This window comes from Neopsephotus bourkii, unplaced genomic scaffold (genome assembly GCF_033783945.1).
Source record: "Neopsephotus bourkii isolate Nb327-2 ecotype Australia unplaced genomic scaffold, CSIRO-AGI_Nbou_v1 NB_855, whole genome shotgun sequence".
Classification (NCBI taxonomy): Eukaryota; Metazoa; Chordata; class Aves; order Psittaciformes; family Psittacidae; genus Neopsephotus; species Neopsephotus bourkii.
Window position 1 is genome coordinate 1819493 of NW_026901351.1, and position 19986 is coordinate 1839478.

General features: G+C 35.5%; 1 protein-coding gene across 3 annotated transcripts in view; it reads left to right on the top strand.

Moving 5' to 3' along the window:
- CRPPA (CDP-L-ribitol pyrophosphorylase A) overlaps nucleotides 1-19986 on the top strand; it is a 120949-nt gene that overhangs the window by 43863 nt on the left and 57100 nt on the right. For 2 of the 3 annotated variants that reach the window (XM_061356451.1, XM_061356453.1), the window contains exons 4-6: nucleotides 1078-1182; nucleotides 7930-7975; nucleotides 18872-18969. In XM_061356451.1, coding sequence (XP_061212435.1) covers nucleotides 1078-1182; nucleotides 7930-7975; nucleotides 18872-18969 — 249 coding nt within the window. The remainder of the gene's footprint in view (nucleotides 1-1077; nucleotides 1183-7929; nucleotides 7976-18871; nucleotides 18970-19986) is intronic. The other variant, XM_061356452.1, reaches the window with a different exon arrangement.

The window sequence follows — 19986 nt, forward strand, 5'->3', positions numbered from 1 at the left end:
AAGCAAATATTCTGGGAATGTAAGAAGATATGAATGCCTTGTTCTTATTTACTTAGTCTTGACTATTCACTCCTAGCTTCTACTAGAGACTGGATACTGGGCTAGTTAGCCTGTGGGCTAGTTAGCCTGTGGCCTTATCATATTAATCCAGTTTTTGGAAAGACCTTGTCTTAAGTATACTTCCTTGTTACATGTTATTCATGTTTCTGGATGGACTGGTAATTCAACAGTATGAAAAGAGACTAGAACTTTTTTACCTAAATTGAGTCAATTCATCTTGAGGTAATCCTGTCCAATAAGCTCCCAGTTGCTGCTTTTGTACTTACCTGTGTTTCGGCTTAAGAGATTCTGTTCCCTACTCAGTTTTCCATTAATAGGATTCTTACAATCACTAACTATAGGAAGCCAAACCACTTGGGAAGGGCATGTTGAGAGAAGAATGCCTTTTACAGATGACCAAAAAGTGGACAAACTTCTTTTTTTTTCTGATTTTGTTTTTGTTGTTGTTTAATCTGCAAGGCTCATGGAGCAGCATCAAATATCGCAATTTTGTGTGAAAAAAAGTTGTAGAGGGAAACAGAAGAAATACAGAGGTTCTAAATTGCTACTATCCTTTTTATATGCTACAAAAACCCAAACCAGCCAAGGCACTGAAGTCTTGCTTCTACAATGTCTTAACTTGTTCCCATATTCTAAAAGTTTGTCACTAGAAGGTTGGTGATTTCTTTTGGTGAGGCATCAACTCTACCAAACGTTTTTTATATATGTGACTTCTTATTGGTTTAGTTATTAACATAGAGGTTTATCAGGGTACTTGCATCACCTACTCTAATTCATTTGTGGTTACAAAGTGTTGATTTACTTTTGTAATACTTCGCTGGATAGGTAGAATTTGGCATAAGCTTCTTGGAAGATTTTTATTTCTGATCCATCCTGAACCTACCTACCTGCATGTATGATTCTGGACAGGACTCTTGAGATGTAAGGTTTAATTAATAAAAGAAAATCTGTGACTGCTGAAAAGTATGATTTCTTTAAAACCAATTAAGAACATTTACTCTTTTTTAATGGCTACAGTGTACAGACTATGACCTGGATTATGGAACTGAATGTTTGCATCTGGCTCTGAAATACTGTAAAACAAATGCCAAACTTGTTGAAGGAACATCTGATCTCTGGAAGGTAAAGACAATAATAATATCTATGTTTTATATATATATTTAAATTAATAAAATTTGTATTTTACATAAAAATATTAATGTGTTTTCAATCCTAATAGGCTTTCTCTTCTAAATCTCAGAATTTTTTTTGGATTATCATAAGCTTCTTTCAGATCTCGTTGTAGACAGACTTGGGCAGATGTTACTTGAGATAATCAAAGAGGACAGTATATAGCTGGAAGTTGGAAAACCAACTAGGTAATTGTGAATAGCTTGAGAATTTGTAAAAGTATAAATCCATAATCTCTAAAAGTAAGAACATTCTTCTAGGAGATAAGATTTTTCCTTTCTCCTTTCTTCTCTGCAAAAGATATAGAAATACTGTATCATCTTTTCTCTGTTTTCCTCAACTTCTACTAGAACATCACTTTTTCTCTGATGCCAGATATCTGGCTAACAACAGTTTGATTTTTAGAGCTTACCTTCAGTAACATTATAAAGTTTTACATTTTACAGTAAAACTAATGTTTAAGACCTCTTCGAACAATCTTTTAAAATGTTTTTAAACATCATTCACCTTTTCGGATAATCTGTAGGTTCCTGTTGACTGCCAAAGCGGGTATTTATACAAGTACTAAAGGATAGGTCCCTGCTGCTTTTAAGTATCTTTTTTCATTATTTGGAAGGTGGGACATTTTCTTTCCCAGTAGCTCATTGCTCTTCTGCTGTTGTGTCATGCAATTTTTAAGTGTTTACTTTTTTATAAAATATTATTCCTTACCACACTAAAGGATCTGGAAGCAGCTCAAATCGCTCCATCTATCTTTGACAGTAAATTTCCTCCAATGGGACATGATTTCTAATAATATGACAGTAAATCTTACACGGAAGGGTAATTTCCTGAGTCTGCAGTGCAAATTTCCTGTGCAGTGTAACAGCAAAAATTACTTATGCGTTGGTTGCATACAGCAACTTTTTTCAATATCTTTCTGGGGACATAGTCTTTCTGAAACAGTGTATTGTCTGTTTTCCTATTCAGTTATCTAAGGGACAGGTCATGTCATGCGTATTTGTATTACATTGCTTTTTGGATGGTTTCATTGTGCTCATTGTAAAGCATGCTACTTCCATGAGGGGTAAAAAATATACCCATAATGTTAGTTTAGTTCTTTACGTTGTTTATTTAGTTCTTTATATCTGTAGTATATACTCTTAGATGAAATGTAGTCTTTTGACCTAGAATGACAGAATAATTAGACTGAAAGATATGATGTCATCTAGTCCAACACCTTGGTGAAATGGGGGTCAGGATGTTTGGATAAGGTTTCTGTTAGCCTCTTTCTCCAGCTTTTCAGAATCCCTCTAAATGAGTGTTGGACCCTTGAGCATATTGAATACTTCCTCATTTGTTGGCCTCTATTAGTTTGCTGAGGTTGTTTCACATTTCCCAGGTTCTTAATAAAGATATTGGACAGTATTGTCTGTACTGTCAGCCCTTGAAGAACAGCACTAGTAACCAGTGCCCAGTTATACTTCAGACTTGAGCTTGTGCACATCTCTAAAAGGGAATTGTTGAAGTGTTATGGCCACTCCAACGTCAGTGAAATGAAATCCTAACACTGTTAGCAGCAGCACCCATTTTGGTGCAGGTACTGTACTGCAGGTGGTGCAGAATATGCTATTTTAGTATGTACAGTGATGCTGGTCCCATGTTATTAAAATACCTATACCTTCTCACATCCTATTCCCTGTCTTATTTTGTAGCTAAAAGTCATTGGTGTCTTCTGTGGCTTGTGAAAACAGTCAAAGACGTAAACATTAGGAGGTCTGTATATTAAATTGTTTCTGCAGCGTATACTTGTATGAAAGGCTAAGGAGGATGATAGCTCCTTCCTTCTTGAATAGTGTCCTGATATTGGTCACTCTGTATGGGAGTGTTTGGCAGGTGACTTGGAGGAGTATTGTTAAAGAAGGCAACACTCATGCTCAGTGTGCAGTTTAGTGAAATGCAGAAGGCTGCCAATTTTCTCATGTGATGCTTGCCTACAAAATGGTTAAGAGCTATTGCTCTTTGTTCCTAATGACCTTTCAGAGGCAGAATTGTCTTTCCATAGCTTTCAAAGTAATGTAATTTATATTATGCTGTTGGTTTTTTCTTTCTTTCCTGTAAGGCTTTTCAATGCTGAGACAAGTTATATTTTGTATGCCAAGAACTCATGTGCTCCCAATGGCCCCAGTCTTACTTTTCCAGCACAAGTAATAAAGATAATTCTGTCCAGATAAATGAGAACTGAAATAATCATTGTGCAGTAGAGAACTGTGGAGAACAGTTTCTGAAGTGCGAGTGTTACAAACCAGTTTCATTCTGTGTGGACCTCAGCAGATCTGATATTTGTAAGAATTCAGTTTATTAGGTGCACAACTTATATATAACATTAAATGGCTCAAAGCTGTGGGAAAAAGTTACTTTTATGTCCATACATGCTGTTTGCTTCAATTAACTGTAATTATTCTATCTGAGCTTTCTCTACTTACAGCGCATGAAAAAAGAGAGCATTTCAAAGTCATTTATGGTTAACGCTAAAGCAAGAGGTAGTTTGTTTACTTTCTGGAAGCAAATGACAAAACTGAAATCATTCTTTGTAGTGACAAGCCAGCAGGAACACTGAAATTACTTGAGTGTTATAAATATTTATAAGTTCTATTATAAATGTAGTAATTGTATAATTACTTATAGCTAGGATCAGGATTTCAAAAAAAGGAAACAGAATGACACTATCAACACCACATTTTCTGTTTCTCTATGCTTGACACCTTTGAAACAAAATGACCTTAAAAGTTCTGGGGCAATATCTTCTTAAGTATAAAGTCATGTAACTCCAATGTGATTGGAGTCTAATATATATGTGTGTGTATAATTCACATGAAAACTGCATTGTAAAAACTTTTTTAAAGGTTTGATGTGCATTTAAAACTTGATGCTGATAGTGCAGAAAAACCTCACCATTTCTAAAACAATAGGTCATCTTCTAATCCTACAAAAATACCCCATACAAAGGAGATCTGTCTGATACCTTAGTATAACAGAAGGAAATACTTCATTAAAGTGCAATTCATTTTGTGTGTGCATGATCATAACTTTATTGTATTTGTTTGTTAAAGAGTTATGTTTTGCAATTAATGTACAGATTTGCAAATCTGAAATGTTCATCAAGCTAAATGAGTTTGAAAAGACTTTTATATATTAAATTTGAATAACCTTGGGGGACTTTCTAGATGGGGGAAAGTGACAGTCTGACAATTTAGAGAGAAGGGCATACAGGAAAATAAACAAACCAACCCTTGTGTGATGGTTTTGAGGCTTTGCTAAATAGGCGCAGTAGATTGTTTCTTATACAGAAAAGTAGAGAAATATTTACTAACTAAAACTGTTCTGCCTTTGCCAAATAAGCAGATGATAGTTTCATATTGTGTGATAGTAAGGTGATCCTGCCCCTCTACTCTGCTCTCGTGAGACCTCACTTGGAGTATTGTGTGCAGTTCTGGTGATCTCAACATAAAAAGGACATGGAACTGTTGGAACAAGTCCAGAGGAGGGCCACGAGGATGATCAGGGGACTGGAGCACCTCCTGTATGAAGACAGGCTGAGAAAGTTGGGGCTGTTGAGGCTGGAGAAGAGAAGGCTGCGTGGAGACCTCATAGCAGCCTTCCAGTATCTGAAGGGGGCCTATAAGGATGCTGAGGAGGGACTATTCATTAAGAACTGTAGTGACAGGACAAGGGATAATGGGTTAAAACTTAAACAGGGGAAGTTTAGATTGGATATAAGGAAGAAGTTCTTTACTGTTAGGGTGGTGAGGCAGTGGAATGGGTTGCTCAGGGAAGTTGTGAATGCTCCATCTCTGGGGGTGCTCAAGGCCAGGTTGGACCAGAGCCTTGGGTGACATGGTTTAGTGTGAGGTGTCCCTGCCCTTGGCAGGGGGGTTGGAACTTGATGATCTTTAGGTGCTTTCCAACCCTAAATATTCTACGATTCTATGATTTGTGTTGAGTTCTAGTATTTGGCCTAGTGATGTTCTGGATTGTAGCAATAATGTTCGAAAAATCTTGGAGCACTAGATGCTCAAGAAGACAAAATGAAAATTAACATTTTTACATGGAGAGAGAATCTGTGACTTTGATATTGATCAGGAAAGCAAAAGGGTGCTACAGGCATAACTTGATTAATAAAGCATTAAGGGACTGATGTAATGAATGTCAACCATTTATTTATTTTGTGAAATTGACTTCAAGCCTTTTTTATAAGATTATGGCCTTGGCTGAGAAGTTGGCAGTGCTGATGCAATATATGGTTGGCAGAAGTTTTACTTGTTACTACATAGCAGATTAATTAAAAATATAATGAATGTAATTGTACTAATCCTCATTAAATAGATTAACAATTGTATAACTGATATATCTTTCAAAAGATAATTCTCACCACATACAGTTCTGCAGAAACTGTTAATGTCTCTATGCTATTCAACATTTGACTGATAAAGTGTGTAGACAACACAAAGATTTAAAGATTTGTAAATAAAAATATAACTGATCAAAAATAACCTATTGATAAGGAATGCTTGACAAACAGTTTAAACAGAAGGTATGCTTTTTACTGCAGCCAAAACCAAAGAAGTGTTTTTTAGAAACAGAAGCAGCGTAGGGCATATTTAGAGAATTGTTCTAGGGAGGCAATAATTTTTAAACTGATGTAGGCATCACAGTGGATAGTAGGTTTCCACTGTGGGCAAAATACATGTCAGCCACAGACAGAGAAATAAGAACATGAGTTAGAAAAGAGACGTTTTAGGATTACAAGTGCTTCTAGAACATTACTGTCAAATCTGGACTCAGGCTCTGTGCAACTGCTGATAAATAGAGAAGGTTCAGAGAAGAGCATGAAAAAGATTAAATGGGAATTTGTTAAGTTTATAAAGATTTAGCTTAATAATGTGGTATAAAAAAGCCCCAAACAAACAGAAGTGGATGAGGTAGAACATCTTTCTTCTGCAAAGTGAGGGAGGACCCCAGTGTGTCGTTTTTCTTATTTGTACTTTTTTCACTGTTCTTTTTGCACCTAACATGGCTGTGAGTGGGCAATGACATTTTACTTTCTGGTATAGAGTGGCAGCTAAAATATTCTTCCTGGTTTATTGGGCTAGATCTGAATTGTTTCTGGCTGGTGTGAGCCTAGAATGCAAATCTACTTTAGTGAAACTAGAGGTAAAGCAGTATAGTTGCTCAGAACAATAAGATTGTGTGGACTAGCCTTGAAAGTTGTTTACAATAAATGCATACTAAAACAATCAGTGGTTAGAATGAGACCAAAGGGTGTCTCTCGTGGTTGTCTACCTTTTTACTAAATCTCATCTAAATTGCAAGAGCACCTCTTAATCAACACAAGAAAATCCAGACACCTTATAAATACCCATACTTTAAGAGAAACTTTAATTGGATTTAGCATCTTACTAAATACTGTGAGAGGTGTAGAGAATCGCTCACTTCCTGTGGTGATCACGTGTGGTAACTAGCAGGGTTTTTATGTCTGTCAACATGACTATTTTCAAGCAGCTTATAGGAGCTTGTATCTGAAATTAGGGAACTAAGTTAATTATTCATTTTAAAAAAGTGTAATTCCTTAGAGAAATAATGAGTAATGCGAAAGGTAATCTTCCTCTTCTGTTTCTGACTACAATACACAGCTTAATTTATGTGATGGAAAGGAAAGTGGTCACAAGAATCCTTATGTTAAAATCAAACAAGCATTTACTTGGAGACTAAAATGCTAATACCCATAATGGTATGTGTCTGCTGTAAGATTTACTTTGCAGCACTAAAGCTTTTGGAATCTTATTCAGTCCATTTCTAAAAGAAAGAAAAAAGTTATTCAGACTCTAGAGAAATAAATGTCGAATATCCAGTAATGTTTTATTTAACATAAAAGGAAGTTACAGTAAAAACAAAGACAAATATTTAGGAGTTATTCCTGTATCAGTTCATGTCACTGCATGTCATTGCAAAGACATTGCTAGCAAAGACTGTTAATGTCTTGGGTAGATGCTGCCTTTAGTTTTCTCTCATTGTATTTGCAAAGCCTAGTATTGATGTGTCCACCACCATGAGGGTACAAAGGCAGATATGAAAGCTGTTTTTTCCAAGTACCAAGTTAATACTCATCTTATTATTGTCCATCTAAGTTGGTCTGATTAATGTCTTCAGGAAGATTTTGATGGATTTTAATCCTCTGAAAGCTCATACAAAGCCTACAGTGGTCTCACTCCCACTGATTAATTGGACTCTCATTAACAGTAATAGTCTTGCGCTACTGAATAATTACTGAAATAATGAGGCTTCTCCCTAGCTGTCATTTTTTTAATGATCACAACTCCCATAAAAAAATGAATCTATTTCATAGTAAAAATTATAGAATAGAATGTGTTAAAATAGATGCAACAGCACGTTTTTATGATTCTGCAGAGGGTTAAAAGTAGTTTTAGGTTTCAAATGAGATCTAAGCAGATCTAAGTATTTAGAGAAAGGTTTCTCCTGAGTCTCCAGTAATTTTTGCAACTTCTGACTCGCTGGTGATATTTTACCAGAATTAAGAAATTGACAATATCATTTGTTTATGGTATTTCAAATGTAAAGAATTGCCTTCAGGGCATTGTTTTATTGGTTTTACATTCCTTCCTGCTGTGTTAAATCTAATGAGGCTTGTCTGTCCTTTAGGTGACCTACAAGCGGGATCTGTATGCTGCTGAATCGATTATTAAGGGTATGTGTTCATCCTTGTGGCTCTCAGTGTGCATATTTCTAAATCTAATTAAGAGTCCTGTGTGCTTTGAATTTTTGAATGTCTTTGAGAATAGTTTTATGACAAATAAAATGTGCTTAGGCAAGTTGTTTCGGATTGATCACTGAGTTAAAACAGAGATTAATTTTCTATGGTTTTATAATGAATAAATTCTTATTTTAATCTGTAGTTAATTCTGAATATGTTCTATCTTTCTAATCTACAGCAGTAGCCTAGAAAATAAATATTAACTCTTTATGGCTCTTCTGTCTTTTATGTACAGCAACCTGTTACCAAAATTGATACAGCAATTATATGATATTAAGATGCTCCATTAATTTATAAATACTTCGTTGAATTGGTTTTTCACCTTTCCCTGTAATGGTAACAGTGGTTTCATTGCAATTTAACATGAAGACTAGACTGAAAACAATGTAGAAATGAAGAACTCTTAAGTACTGTTTAATGAGCATACTCAAGGTTATTGTAAACTCTTAGGCACTGATTCAGAGGAGTCTTGCTTGACTCTTGTTAAGAACGGAGGGATAGAAGCCCAGAAACTGATGAAGAGAAAGGGACATCCTTTAGAATAAAATCATCTTTATAGAAAAACAGAATGTGGTTCCTATTTAGAGAGAAAAAAAGAGCAAAACCCATGTCCTCTTAGGGCATGGTGAGTGACTGGATAGTTGTTGACTTTGATGGCTCATGTGTTACAAGATCCAGTATTGGTTTAGCGTCTGGTTTGGATTATTCTGGTTTTAGCTGTGATACAGTTAACTTTTTCCTTTGTTTGTCTTGATTTCAGCGAGGCATTTGCCACTATTTCCCATGACATTCTTATTGACAAACTAATGAGGTACAGAGTAGAAAAATGGACAGTGAGGTGGATTGAAAAGTGGTTAAACTGCCACGCTCAAACAGTAAAGTTCAGCTGGAGCCCAGTCACAAATGGCCTATCTTAGGGGTGAATGCTGGTTAAAATCCTCACTAATAGTCTGAATTACAGGGCAGAGCATAGCCTCCACAAGTCTGTAGATGATGTAAAATCGGGAAGAGTAGTTGATAGGCTAGGAGGTTGTGCTGATATTCGGAAGGACCTTGATAGGCTGGAGAAATGGGTGAACAGAAATCTTGTGAAATTCAGCAAGGGGAAATGAAAACTCTTGCACTTGGGAAGCACCATTACAGCTGGGGATGGATCAGCTGGAAGGCAGCTCCTCAGAAAAGGCCCTGGAGGGTCCTAGTGGACAACAAATAGAACAGGAGGTGGTAATGCATCCTTATGGCAAAGAAGGACAACAGCCCCTGGGCTATGCAGGCAGAACATTGCCAGCAGGTCGAGTGAGATGAGCCTCACCTCTGCTCAGCTCTGGTGAAGTCACATCTGGAGTGTTGGGTTCAGTTCTAGGCTCCCAATTGCAAGAGAGACATCATCGTACTGGAGAGAGTTAAGCAAAGGGCCATGGTAGTGGTTAAGGTAATGGAGCATCTAACGGATGAGGAGATGTTGCAAGAGGTTGGACTGTTATGCCTGGAGAAGAGAAGGCTCAGCGGAATTTTAGCAGTATGTATGAATGCCAGATGGGATGGAGTGAAGAAGATGTAGCCAGACTTTTCCTCAGTGGTATTCAGTGAAAGAGAACAGGGAATGGAAACAAACTGAAATATGAAAAAATCTATTTATACATCTGGAAAGCCTGGAAATTTTTAGGATTCTCATTTTTTCATTAGAAAGCTGGGAGGTTGGAAGGGAGACTCCCTGTCCTTGATTTCTTAGGAATCATTTGTTCAGTTGATATTGCCAAAAGGGGCATCTCTTGGCTTACAAAGCCATTTTTCATCTTAATTGAGTTTGAATATTTAATCTTAGAAATTACTTGTGTTAATATTTTCAGAACTTTTTTTTTTACTTATTAAAGCTTATGAAAAGCCTTGAAAATGAAATGTGTTCCAACTTAAACTGGAAGAACATTTTCAAACTAATGCAGTTTCTTGACTTTGTCCACTTATTTTTTTGTAGCTATTAGATATCTAAAAACTTTATGCAAGCAGAATTCATTCTGCCATTAAGAGTTTTTTGCACATAAAATCTAGATAAGAAGTTCTTGAGTTGGCCTAGTGATTACTAAAACTTTTTAAAATTTCTGAAATTTCTGTGCTCTTGGAAATTTTTTTAATATTTTTCATTTAATTTTAAGTGATCTTTCCTTGGATAGAGAAATTCAGTTTGAATATAAATTTTAAAAGCTCAAATATTGTTATCGTGGTTGTCATTTAAGCAAAATGACTCTTAAGACAAATAGGTAGTTGAATGAACCAAAGCAAAGATGGATTTCATGATACAGTGTGATATAAAATTAATCAATGATTTTATCCCTTTGATGAATAGGTATTGGAACTAATACTTTACCTTAAATTATAGATCAATGGAACAAAGGGAAGCTTCTAATCTTTGAGAAGTGCAAAAATAGTTATATATAAAAAAAAATTTTTCCTAGTCTAAATATAGATCCCATTACATCATGCTTGCTGAATTCCTAATTCTAATAGAGTGTATGCGTGCTTCTACAGTACAGGCTTCTTTTAAGTATTATCTGTAATTTTAAGTATTACCCAAATAGGAGAGACTGTCAAAGGAAAATTCCTCTGGTGGTAAGGTTTATAAGGAAATCTAGAAAGCTGATTCAGCCGCTTGGATGTACTGTTTTGTTACAATATTTGTAGGTATTGCTGTAACAAGAATTGTTGTACTTCTTTTGGTCAAGCTTGCTGAAACCAGTAATGCCGGCATAAAATGATGTAAATGCTATGTATCAGCTCAATGAAGGTACTAAGTGGATCATATCTTGACAAAAGGCTCAGTATTCAACTTGGAAAAAAATCTCAGCAAAGTCATAGTTCTATGTTAACTTTGGTCATATTTTCCTTTATCCCATGTATTTTTCATATTTATTTACCATGTATGTTCTCAATATTTAATGGTAATTTATCAGTCATTACTGGACCAAGTAGATCCATTTTCATTTCCATTTTCCTTGAGCGTAACTACAGACTGTACTTCTTTTGTAATACAAAGGCCAATTTATTGAACTGTATCATTCAGTATTACTCAAATGTTTAATTTAGTTCAGAGGACTGTCAGCATGTACCAAGGGTATGTAAACTTTAAAGGAAAAGAAAAATTAAAACTAGTGCTGATTTATATTTTTAAAAAGTTCTTGTTCATCTTGCAGTTTATTCAATCCTTTACTAGACTTACTGCATGGGCATGTAGTGATAAGACAAGGTGTAATGGCTTTAAACTGAAAATAGGGTAGATTTAGACTTTAGGAAGAAGCTCTTTACCATGAGGGTGTTGACACACTGGAACACATTGCCCAGAGAAGCTGTGGCTGCCCCATCCCTGGCAGTGTTCAAGGCCAGGTTGGATTGGGGCTTTAAGCAGCTGGGTCTAGTGGAAGGTGTCTGCCCGTGGCAGGGGGCTGGAACTAGATGAGCTTTAAGGTCCCTTCCAACCCAAACCATTCTGTGGTATGTTCTTCTGTAATGGGCAGGGAGATGGGCACCTTATGTAAAATATGTTGCATTATACAGCTAGAGAAGGAGATAGCACCATGCTCCCATCGTTCAGCTGTCCAGTTTGCTGAACCTTCCTTCCCCATATATCCCTATCATTACGTAGCAGCTCTTGTGAACGCGGGAGCTAGGTCATCGTGCTTCTTGTGGGGAAACTAGGAACAAATACAATGTGAAAAATGGTTTCTGTGCTCTCCCTCTTCTGCCCTCTCATCCTTATAAAGGTGACTCATTGTATTCTTTTAATCAGTTCTGTCCTTTTTAATAGATTTTAAAGATAACCAAGTAGATTGGTTGTATTTTGAAGCATTTTGCTTAAAAAAATGTTTGAATAGTATTTTATGCTGATTTTATGTAACCATATGCACTGTAGTTTCATTAAAAAAATTATAAACCTGAAACAATACTGCAACCTTCATGCAAGTGAATTTCCATGTTCCTGTGTATATAAAGGCTTCAGTAATCTCCTAAGTTATTAAAGATTAGTTATAATTTATGTAAAAAATAAGGTCCATTCCAAGCAGCTTTCTCTATAACTGTTTGAATAGAAAAAGAGGATGGAGCTTACTCAAATGAAAGGAACATTCACTAAGTTTAACTATTTTTATAACTAGAGCTCAAAAGGCCATAAATGACCATTCTCTTCATAGATATGTATTTCATTATGTTAGCATTTTTAGTTTTCACAAAAGCAAATGAGTCTTTTGCAGCTGTCTTTTATGATAAAAAGTGTATATAGCTTAAAGTAAAAAGACCTACACAGTGGTAGATCATGCTGATCCCTTATTTGATCTCTACTTCTCTGATATTCTGTCACTGTGGCAGAATGCAATGTATCTGCTTCATTTACCACAGTAGTCTTTGTTATGCTTGGTCTGTATGAAAATCTCTGAAGTTCACTGAAGTTTAGATTTGCTCTTTGCTTCATTGCTTGAGTTCAGAAAGGAGAAGCTGTACATGTTCTTTATTTAAGCAAGCAGTATAATGACTGCTCTATAGCTAATTAGGATATCCTGTAATAGATTTATCTTACATAACTACTTATCTTTAATGGTGTTTTGAATAGATACTGTTAGCATTCCCAAGTCTGCAGTTTGAGTGCTGTGCCCTCAAAAGGTTTCAAATACCAGATATTCAGGTTGATGTAACTTATTTTCGTGGTGGACAGTTGAGCCATGTAAATTAATATTGGCAAGCATGTTATTCAAAGTTCATGACACAGCATATTTAAGGGCATAATGTATTTTTATCCCATTGAGCATCATCCTGTTACACTCCCATGTTGTATCATTCAGTCTTATAGTTGTTAGTTTTACGAAAGAAATCTCAGCTACGGTCAGCTGTGTCGTGCTGTGCCTATGGGAAACCTTCTAGAATGGACAACCATCCTACCAGCCAAGGCATGCTCAGTTAGGCCTTTCCTACTAGCTGACTAATTAAATAATTTTGTGACTACAGTCCCAAATTTCATGTAATCTACATTAATAGATGTGTTCTGTTACGTTTATTAGTGATTGAAACTTGGTTTTCTTCAGAGAATGACAGTTACCTTTTTCTGTTAACCTGTTGGTTTTATTATAAATATTTCTAAATATTTGAAATATTTGTTTTGATGGGAATTATTCATCCAACTCTTTCCTTTCTGGTTTCAAGTAACTTTTTTTTTTTGCTTTGAATTATGAACTTCAACAGATCTTTAAATACTTTTAATTTTTATGCTAACATATTAGGATTACACTTGGGCCTCTAGACATTTTTGCTAAGGAACTGCTTCCTTATGGTTCATTTTGACATGTTATTTTGCTATCCTGTTTATTTCTGAAGTACTCTTGATTTCTGTCTGTCCATATATAAAATTATAATTCTGTAATTAATAAAATTAAATGCAAAAATTCTTATGGTAATATGTGTTTGGCAATTAAATGATGTATGAAAAAATACAGTTAATCATAAGATTATAATCATGAGGCTGTTCCTGAGTCAGCTATGTTGCAAATGCAATTCTGATGTAAGTAACATGTGTTTAATAGAAGCACATAGAAGTACTGCTGGCCTAATGAGACACAAAAACTGGCAAACTTCAGCTTGCTAAACTTGACTCAGGTGGAAGTAAGAAAAAACATACATGCATCCATACATTTTTTTACTTTAGATATTTATATGTATCTATATCACACATATTCAAGGCAATACAAAGAAACACTTCACTAATGTGAATAGACTAATGACTTATCTTTTGAGATTGTTTTCTTAAAACATCTTATTAATTTGCTTAGTTCCTTAAGTCTCTTTTATAACTGCACTATGAAAGTCTGAGTCCTAACACCATTTGTTTAATAAACAGTAAATTTAATGCTTTTCTTTTAGTTAAGCAGGTATGAACTTGTCAAGATTGCAGACAAGGTGGCACATGCCCATTTTTAACTGTCTTGAAGTAAGAAAACATCCTCTTACAATAAGGGTGACTCATCTAGAAATGTAGTTAAGATCAGGCTAATACAAAACATTCTAAAAAATTTCCATTAGGACTACTGCCCTCGGGGTAGGTATCTTTGAACTCTAGTTTCAGCATGTAAACTTTAAATGGTACTGCTCAGTAGAAGACTGTAACTCAAGAGTCCTTCTTTCTTGCTCCTTTTTATTTTCTTAAGGGCCCTTCCTCTGCAATGACCTTTTCACAAGAGTGTGCACTTGCCCTCACATTTGGCTGAATAAGTGTTTACTGATGTAGATACAATTATGTTTTGCAAGAAAAATATAATGCCTTCAAACTGCTTATGCCTGTTGGGACCTATGTACTGTGTTTTGTTTTATATGAAGAACCTACATGTCTTTTTCTGGAAAAAAACAAAAAACTGACATAAGCCTTGTTCATCAAAGGACAAATATCTTATTGGAGGTATGCTGCACTTTCATGGGCACACTCGTTAACCAATGTCTGCTCTCTGCTGTGAGGCAAAGAAACAGATTGACGGGTAGGGATGTACTCCTCAGGATAGTTACTGTCAGGTGAAAACACCCTCTGTGTTGTCTTCTACCACAAAATCTTCCTTCCTTTCTTGTATACTAACACTGGCAGGGGCAGCGTCAAGTTTGGCTTTTGGGTTTTGTGGTTACAGAGGAATGGTAAACAAAAAATTATTAGCTATTTTAGGTTACCTGTGTTATACGAATAACAATTTCAACTCACTTCTATTGAATATAGATTAACTAGATGCTTGGCAGTAGTTATTTCATTTTTCTTGTGTTTACAGTTGTAGAAACATCTCTTATGAAATACTAAAAATGCCAGGAAGAAGCGTAGTGAGTTTCTAGACCATTGCTATGTAGAAGGTGAAAATGGAATTCTGATAAATTAGTTTACTATTTTGGATTCATTGCAGACTTCAAAAGTATTTTGCTGAATAGGATGTGCTTCCAAAATAGTCGGAATTGTATTGACAGACCAAGACTGGCGTGGTATGAGCACATGTTTACAAAAACAAGTGTATGTATACATGTATATGTGCAATTAAGAGAAAAAAAATCATGTCTGTAGGCTAAATACTGCTTTCCATTTAGATGCATTTTCTTTCATATGGTATTAATTCCCTATGATATGATATTTATGATCTTTATTCAAACAAAGTATTATTTTAATTGCTGCTGTTTGTGGCCTGCTTTTTAGGTAAACTTTTAAAGTTATTTGTTGCATTACACTTAATATGTTATCTAACTAACATAGTTCATAAACACGCATACATTTTAATATATAATTTGGGTGAGATCCTAGGATAAAGACTGTAACAGGTGTTACTGGATAATAACACGATCTAAAGCTTCAGGATATCAAAGGAGGGCACAGAAAAATGGAAAAGAAAGTTTTCTGCTGGAGAGAGAGGGAGGTTTAATTGAACAAATTCTGAAATCCTGTGTCAGATTTATCTTTAATAAAGCAAATTTCCTGATGAAGAGCTTAAATGTATAACCTAATAAAATCCGGCAGTGTAGTTTCAACTGTTTTTAATTTGTGCAAAAAATATGCTCTGAGTGGATGTTAAATGTGATGCAGTATGGGGAGGGTTACTTCATAATCTGGTAAAACTGGAATGAAGCTGAGAGTGAATGGGGGACATGTATTAGGAAGAGTAGTTTCCAGGGAAGTAAGAAGTTTAAACTAAAAAGAGAAAGAGGAAGCCAAAGCAAGATAGAGATTTCGATTGGTAACGTAATAGGAGGAAAAAAGGGGTTGGACAGATGAAAAGGAAGGTAAGGTGTGAATGCGGGGAAGAAAAGGATAGTGATGCATGGTGGGAGGCCAAGAGGTCATAGGCAAAAACTGAACCAAGGGGAGTTCCAACACAATAAAAGGGAAAGCTTTTTCACCATGAGGACAGTCAAGGAGTGAACAGGTTGCTTGGAGAGGTTGTGTTGTCTCCCTTCTCAAAGGTATTCAAGGGACTAAGCATTCAGGCCTGATCTCATGAGTGATCCTGCTTTGAGCAGGCATTTGGACTAGAGACCTCCTGAGGTCACTTCCAGCCTGAATTATCCAGCAGTTTGAAGAAAACCAAAATTTTGTTAGTTGAATATTAAAATTCTTTGTGGCATGCTTAAAACTTGGCTTCCCAGAACGACTGTTTTGTTCACCCAAACAGAATTCTGAAGACCAGGAATCAAATACTGCATGCAGTTAGCTTTACTGGCAGTCAGCAGAACTCATGAACGCCATGAGGTTTGAGCCAGGACTCCAGCTGTGCTCACTGCGTTCAGTGTGATTACACTGAGTGACAGAGAGCTCCATCAGCTCACTGGAGGTGGGACACAGGCAGTCTAAGGGAGGAAGGCTCTACTCAGCCTTCCATCCCACAATACAGCAAAGGTGCAGACTGTCTAAAGTAACACATACATCTTTTTGCCCACTTGAAACAGTTGGGGTTGAAATGGAAATAAAGTTTTAAACTTCAACTAGAACAAAACTGTTGTTTTGCTGTAATGATTTTATAAAAAGTGATTTCCTAGACTTCCTTTATTAATTTTTCTTGACTGTTTAAAACCATGTAGCATCTCTTCAATGTGTGTATTATCGTTTTCATACTTTATTAGTAGACTTTCCCCTATAAATTTACATTCCTCCTCGTGGTTAAAAATACATTTTTTTCACACTTCGTTCAATTTTTCTTTCTTTATTAAATTCAACCTGCAAATCCTAGTTGCTTTTTCAGTAGTCATCTCTCTCGTTTACATTACGGGAAATTAGAGGTTTAAGGGGTCTGGGGGGGAGCAGTGAGATGGGATTTTATAGTTGCAGTCTTTGAGCAGCCTCTTAATGAGGTTGCTTTTGACACTTGCTGTTGATAACTGACTTCTTTTTAAAAAGAACTGTCTGAGCATAAGTTATCGTGCCTTTTTGGATTCCACAGCCTTCTTCCACATGTGGATTTTTGTAATAGCTCCAATCTGACCTTCTTCATTAAATTAATTAGTTCAATAGAATCTGAGTTCTTGAAATCTGATATGCCAGACTGGTTTATTATGTACATCTATTTTGTATGTGCAGTGTAGCTGCATTCCGTGTACAGCACTAAATTCAAGTGGCTCTTGTTCTGATTTCAATCTACCCACCACTTTCTTTCTGCTGATAAGAAATTAATTCAGTATGGTTTCCCAGTGACCCATTTTTTAGACTGTAGAGTTATACTGTATTAAGTAGGAGCCAACTTTGATGCACATTCAATGTATTTTTTTGCCCAATGAATCTATGGGAAGATAATTTCTCCCACAGTTGTGGTATCCTGTGATTTCCAGCCCTGGCCATGCATTTTTTCAATTCTCACTTTCATCTGGTTGTGCTGGTACACACGCAGATGTTTATTGTTCTCTCTCTTTATCCCCCCTCCCCATTCTTGCTAACTTAATACAAAGCCAGTTGCTACCATTAGTTTCATTGTCACATTATAAATATTAAACATAATAAATGCCTGTGATTCATAAAATTCTTGCAACGGTCCTTTGGGATCCTCAGTGGTTATTTCACTTTTCCTGCTCACAAAAAATGGTTTTAAAATCACAAGTCACTTTCCAATAATGTTTACTCTGTAGCAGCTTAAAAATTAATTTTCAGGTCCATATGTCTGTTTATAAAGAAGCCTTTAGCAAATAGAATGTGAGATATTTACTTAAGTAATGCATCTGATTGAACTTATTGTGTGTTATGCAATTATAAAACAAAACTTTCCACATGCAACAAATATGTATCTTTATATTTGAATTTGCTTGAAGAGCAGTTAGGGCATATTTTTGTAATTCTTTTTATGCCTTTCACAACTGATTTGTTTTGTGGTGGGGGTTGGTATATTTCTGTCTCTGAAGCTTCATTGATGTCTGCTTTAAACATAATTAGACTTTACATTTGTGAAATTTCTAGCGGTGCATGGAATGGCTGCCTGAAAGACATTGGAAATCTTAATGTTTTGCTCTGCATATTAATTCAACATCTAAGTGATCAATTCCTGAATTAGAATTGAGAGTTCCAGACTTGAATTATTTTTACTTGTTTGCTTAAGGAAAGTGGTCACTGAATCTTCAAACTGTAGTCAATGGCAAGAGAAAATACTCATTTTCTGAAATATTTGCTTTATTGAGGAGATCGGGCAATAACTTGAAACTATTGTTCTTGTTATCAACAAAATACTGTATTCCCCCCCCCCCCCCCCAGTAAAAGATCTAAGAGGTTGCCCATGCCAAGATCTTTGTCATTGACTTTCAGCTTCTTTGGTATTAAGATGAACAGTTGTATCTGCTGTCTTCTGGAGCACTTTCTTCAATACCTTTTTTTTGTTTGTTTTTTTTTCTGTTATGTAGTATATATTGCTGGGAAGAGGATTTATGCTCCTCTCCTAGCTTTTTTTGCCTTTTTTTTCAATATTGCTGACACTGCATTTAGTGATTTATTGAAGTGAGGAGTGGTATGAAGTTTCCAAAAAGTTTTCTTGGTTCTCATTTAGTGTCAGTAATGTGGACCTGAGCAAGCACCTTTTCATAGAATTCCCTTATTCAGATAGGCTTTAGGGACAGGCCTTATGTAATGTTTTCACATTGTGCAAAATAATATAAAATATAATATGAATTTTACATTTGAGATATATGTTATGAAAGTTACATTAACTGTGCCTTGAAATAAGTTGTCTTAAATGTACAGCTGTTGAAAAGATTCTGTCAAGAGTCAGCAGTATATGCATTGAAAACTATGTTTAGCAGATTAATAATTTTGATTTATTTATCTTTGCCTGAAATACTAAGGTTTTTTGTTGATCACAGACAACCTAGCACAACAAGTTTGTGTTATTACAAGTGTGAAGGAAGATGTGGCACGAGTAAGTTTTCTCCTTCATGAATCTCTGAAAAGCCAAATAAAAGTAAGTACAATTCTGTGGTTCTAAACTGTACTTTAATGTTTCTGGTTGTCATAACTCATAAGAAATGGTCTAAATAATGTAAATACAGGAACTGAGACCTCCTGTGTCACTGTAGTATTTATTAAAATGGATTAACACCAGGTGTGGAAGTTACCAAGAAAGCATCTTCTGCCCAATTATGCTGTAGAGGGGGATCATACAAATCCTCTTAAAATTTATATATTAGATTAGAGGAGAAATTGGATCCAGGCATCAGAGAGTCCATTTTCTTTAGATTTTATGAATTCAGTAAGCCCCAATTGTTACAAATATGTTACAGAGGAAATACTTCTGGTACTTTGAAGTCTGAATTAAAGTCTGAACCAATTAAGGAGTACGTTGTATTATTGCAGAGCTGCAAATGCAAAGACAAATTAATCAACCTTTTTTCAGAAAGGTAGGGGTACATTTTACTCATAGTGAACGCTCATTGAAGTCTTTGCTGTAGGATACTGATGGAATTTTCTACTGACGTTTAACTATCTTTTCTGTTTTCATTATTCCTACTTGTACAATTGTCACATATTTTCATTTTCCCAAAGGTGATTGACATTTGATAATTGCTAAACCTTGACTGATCTTGGGGTGATTGTTAATTACATCTTATGTGATGATATCACATCTATTACCCAGAGAAACAGATGGGGAATAGCTGTTCAAAAATACAGGTTTCCTGATTTGCATAATATCACTTGTATAAATGGTTTTATTCATACCTGTGGACACAAGCAGTGTGTGCTTAATTAATAGCAGGATGTTCTTCTGTAGCAAACTGTATTGCTATTTTATGTCTAGAAATGTTATTTGACATTGTACGTACAGGTTTTGTTTGGAAAAAAATGTATTTAGTATGAAAAATCATGCTTTATATCTATTAAATATCTACATTTAAAAGTGCAAAATGCTATCAGAGTTAAGACCTTTTCTTGTCTGAATAGCTCTATAATGGAGCAGAAATATCTGTCCGTTTTGCTAAAA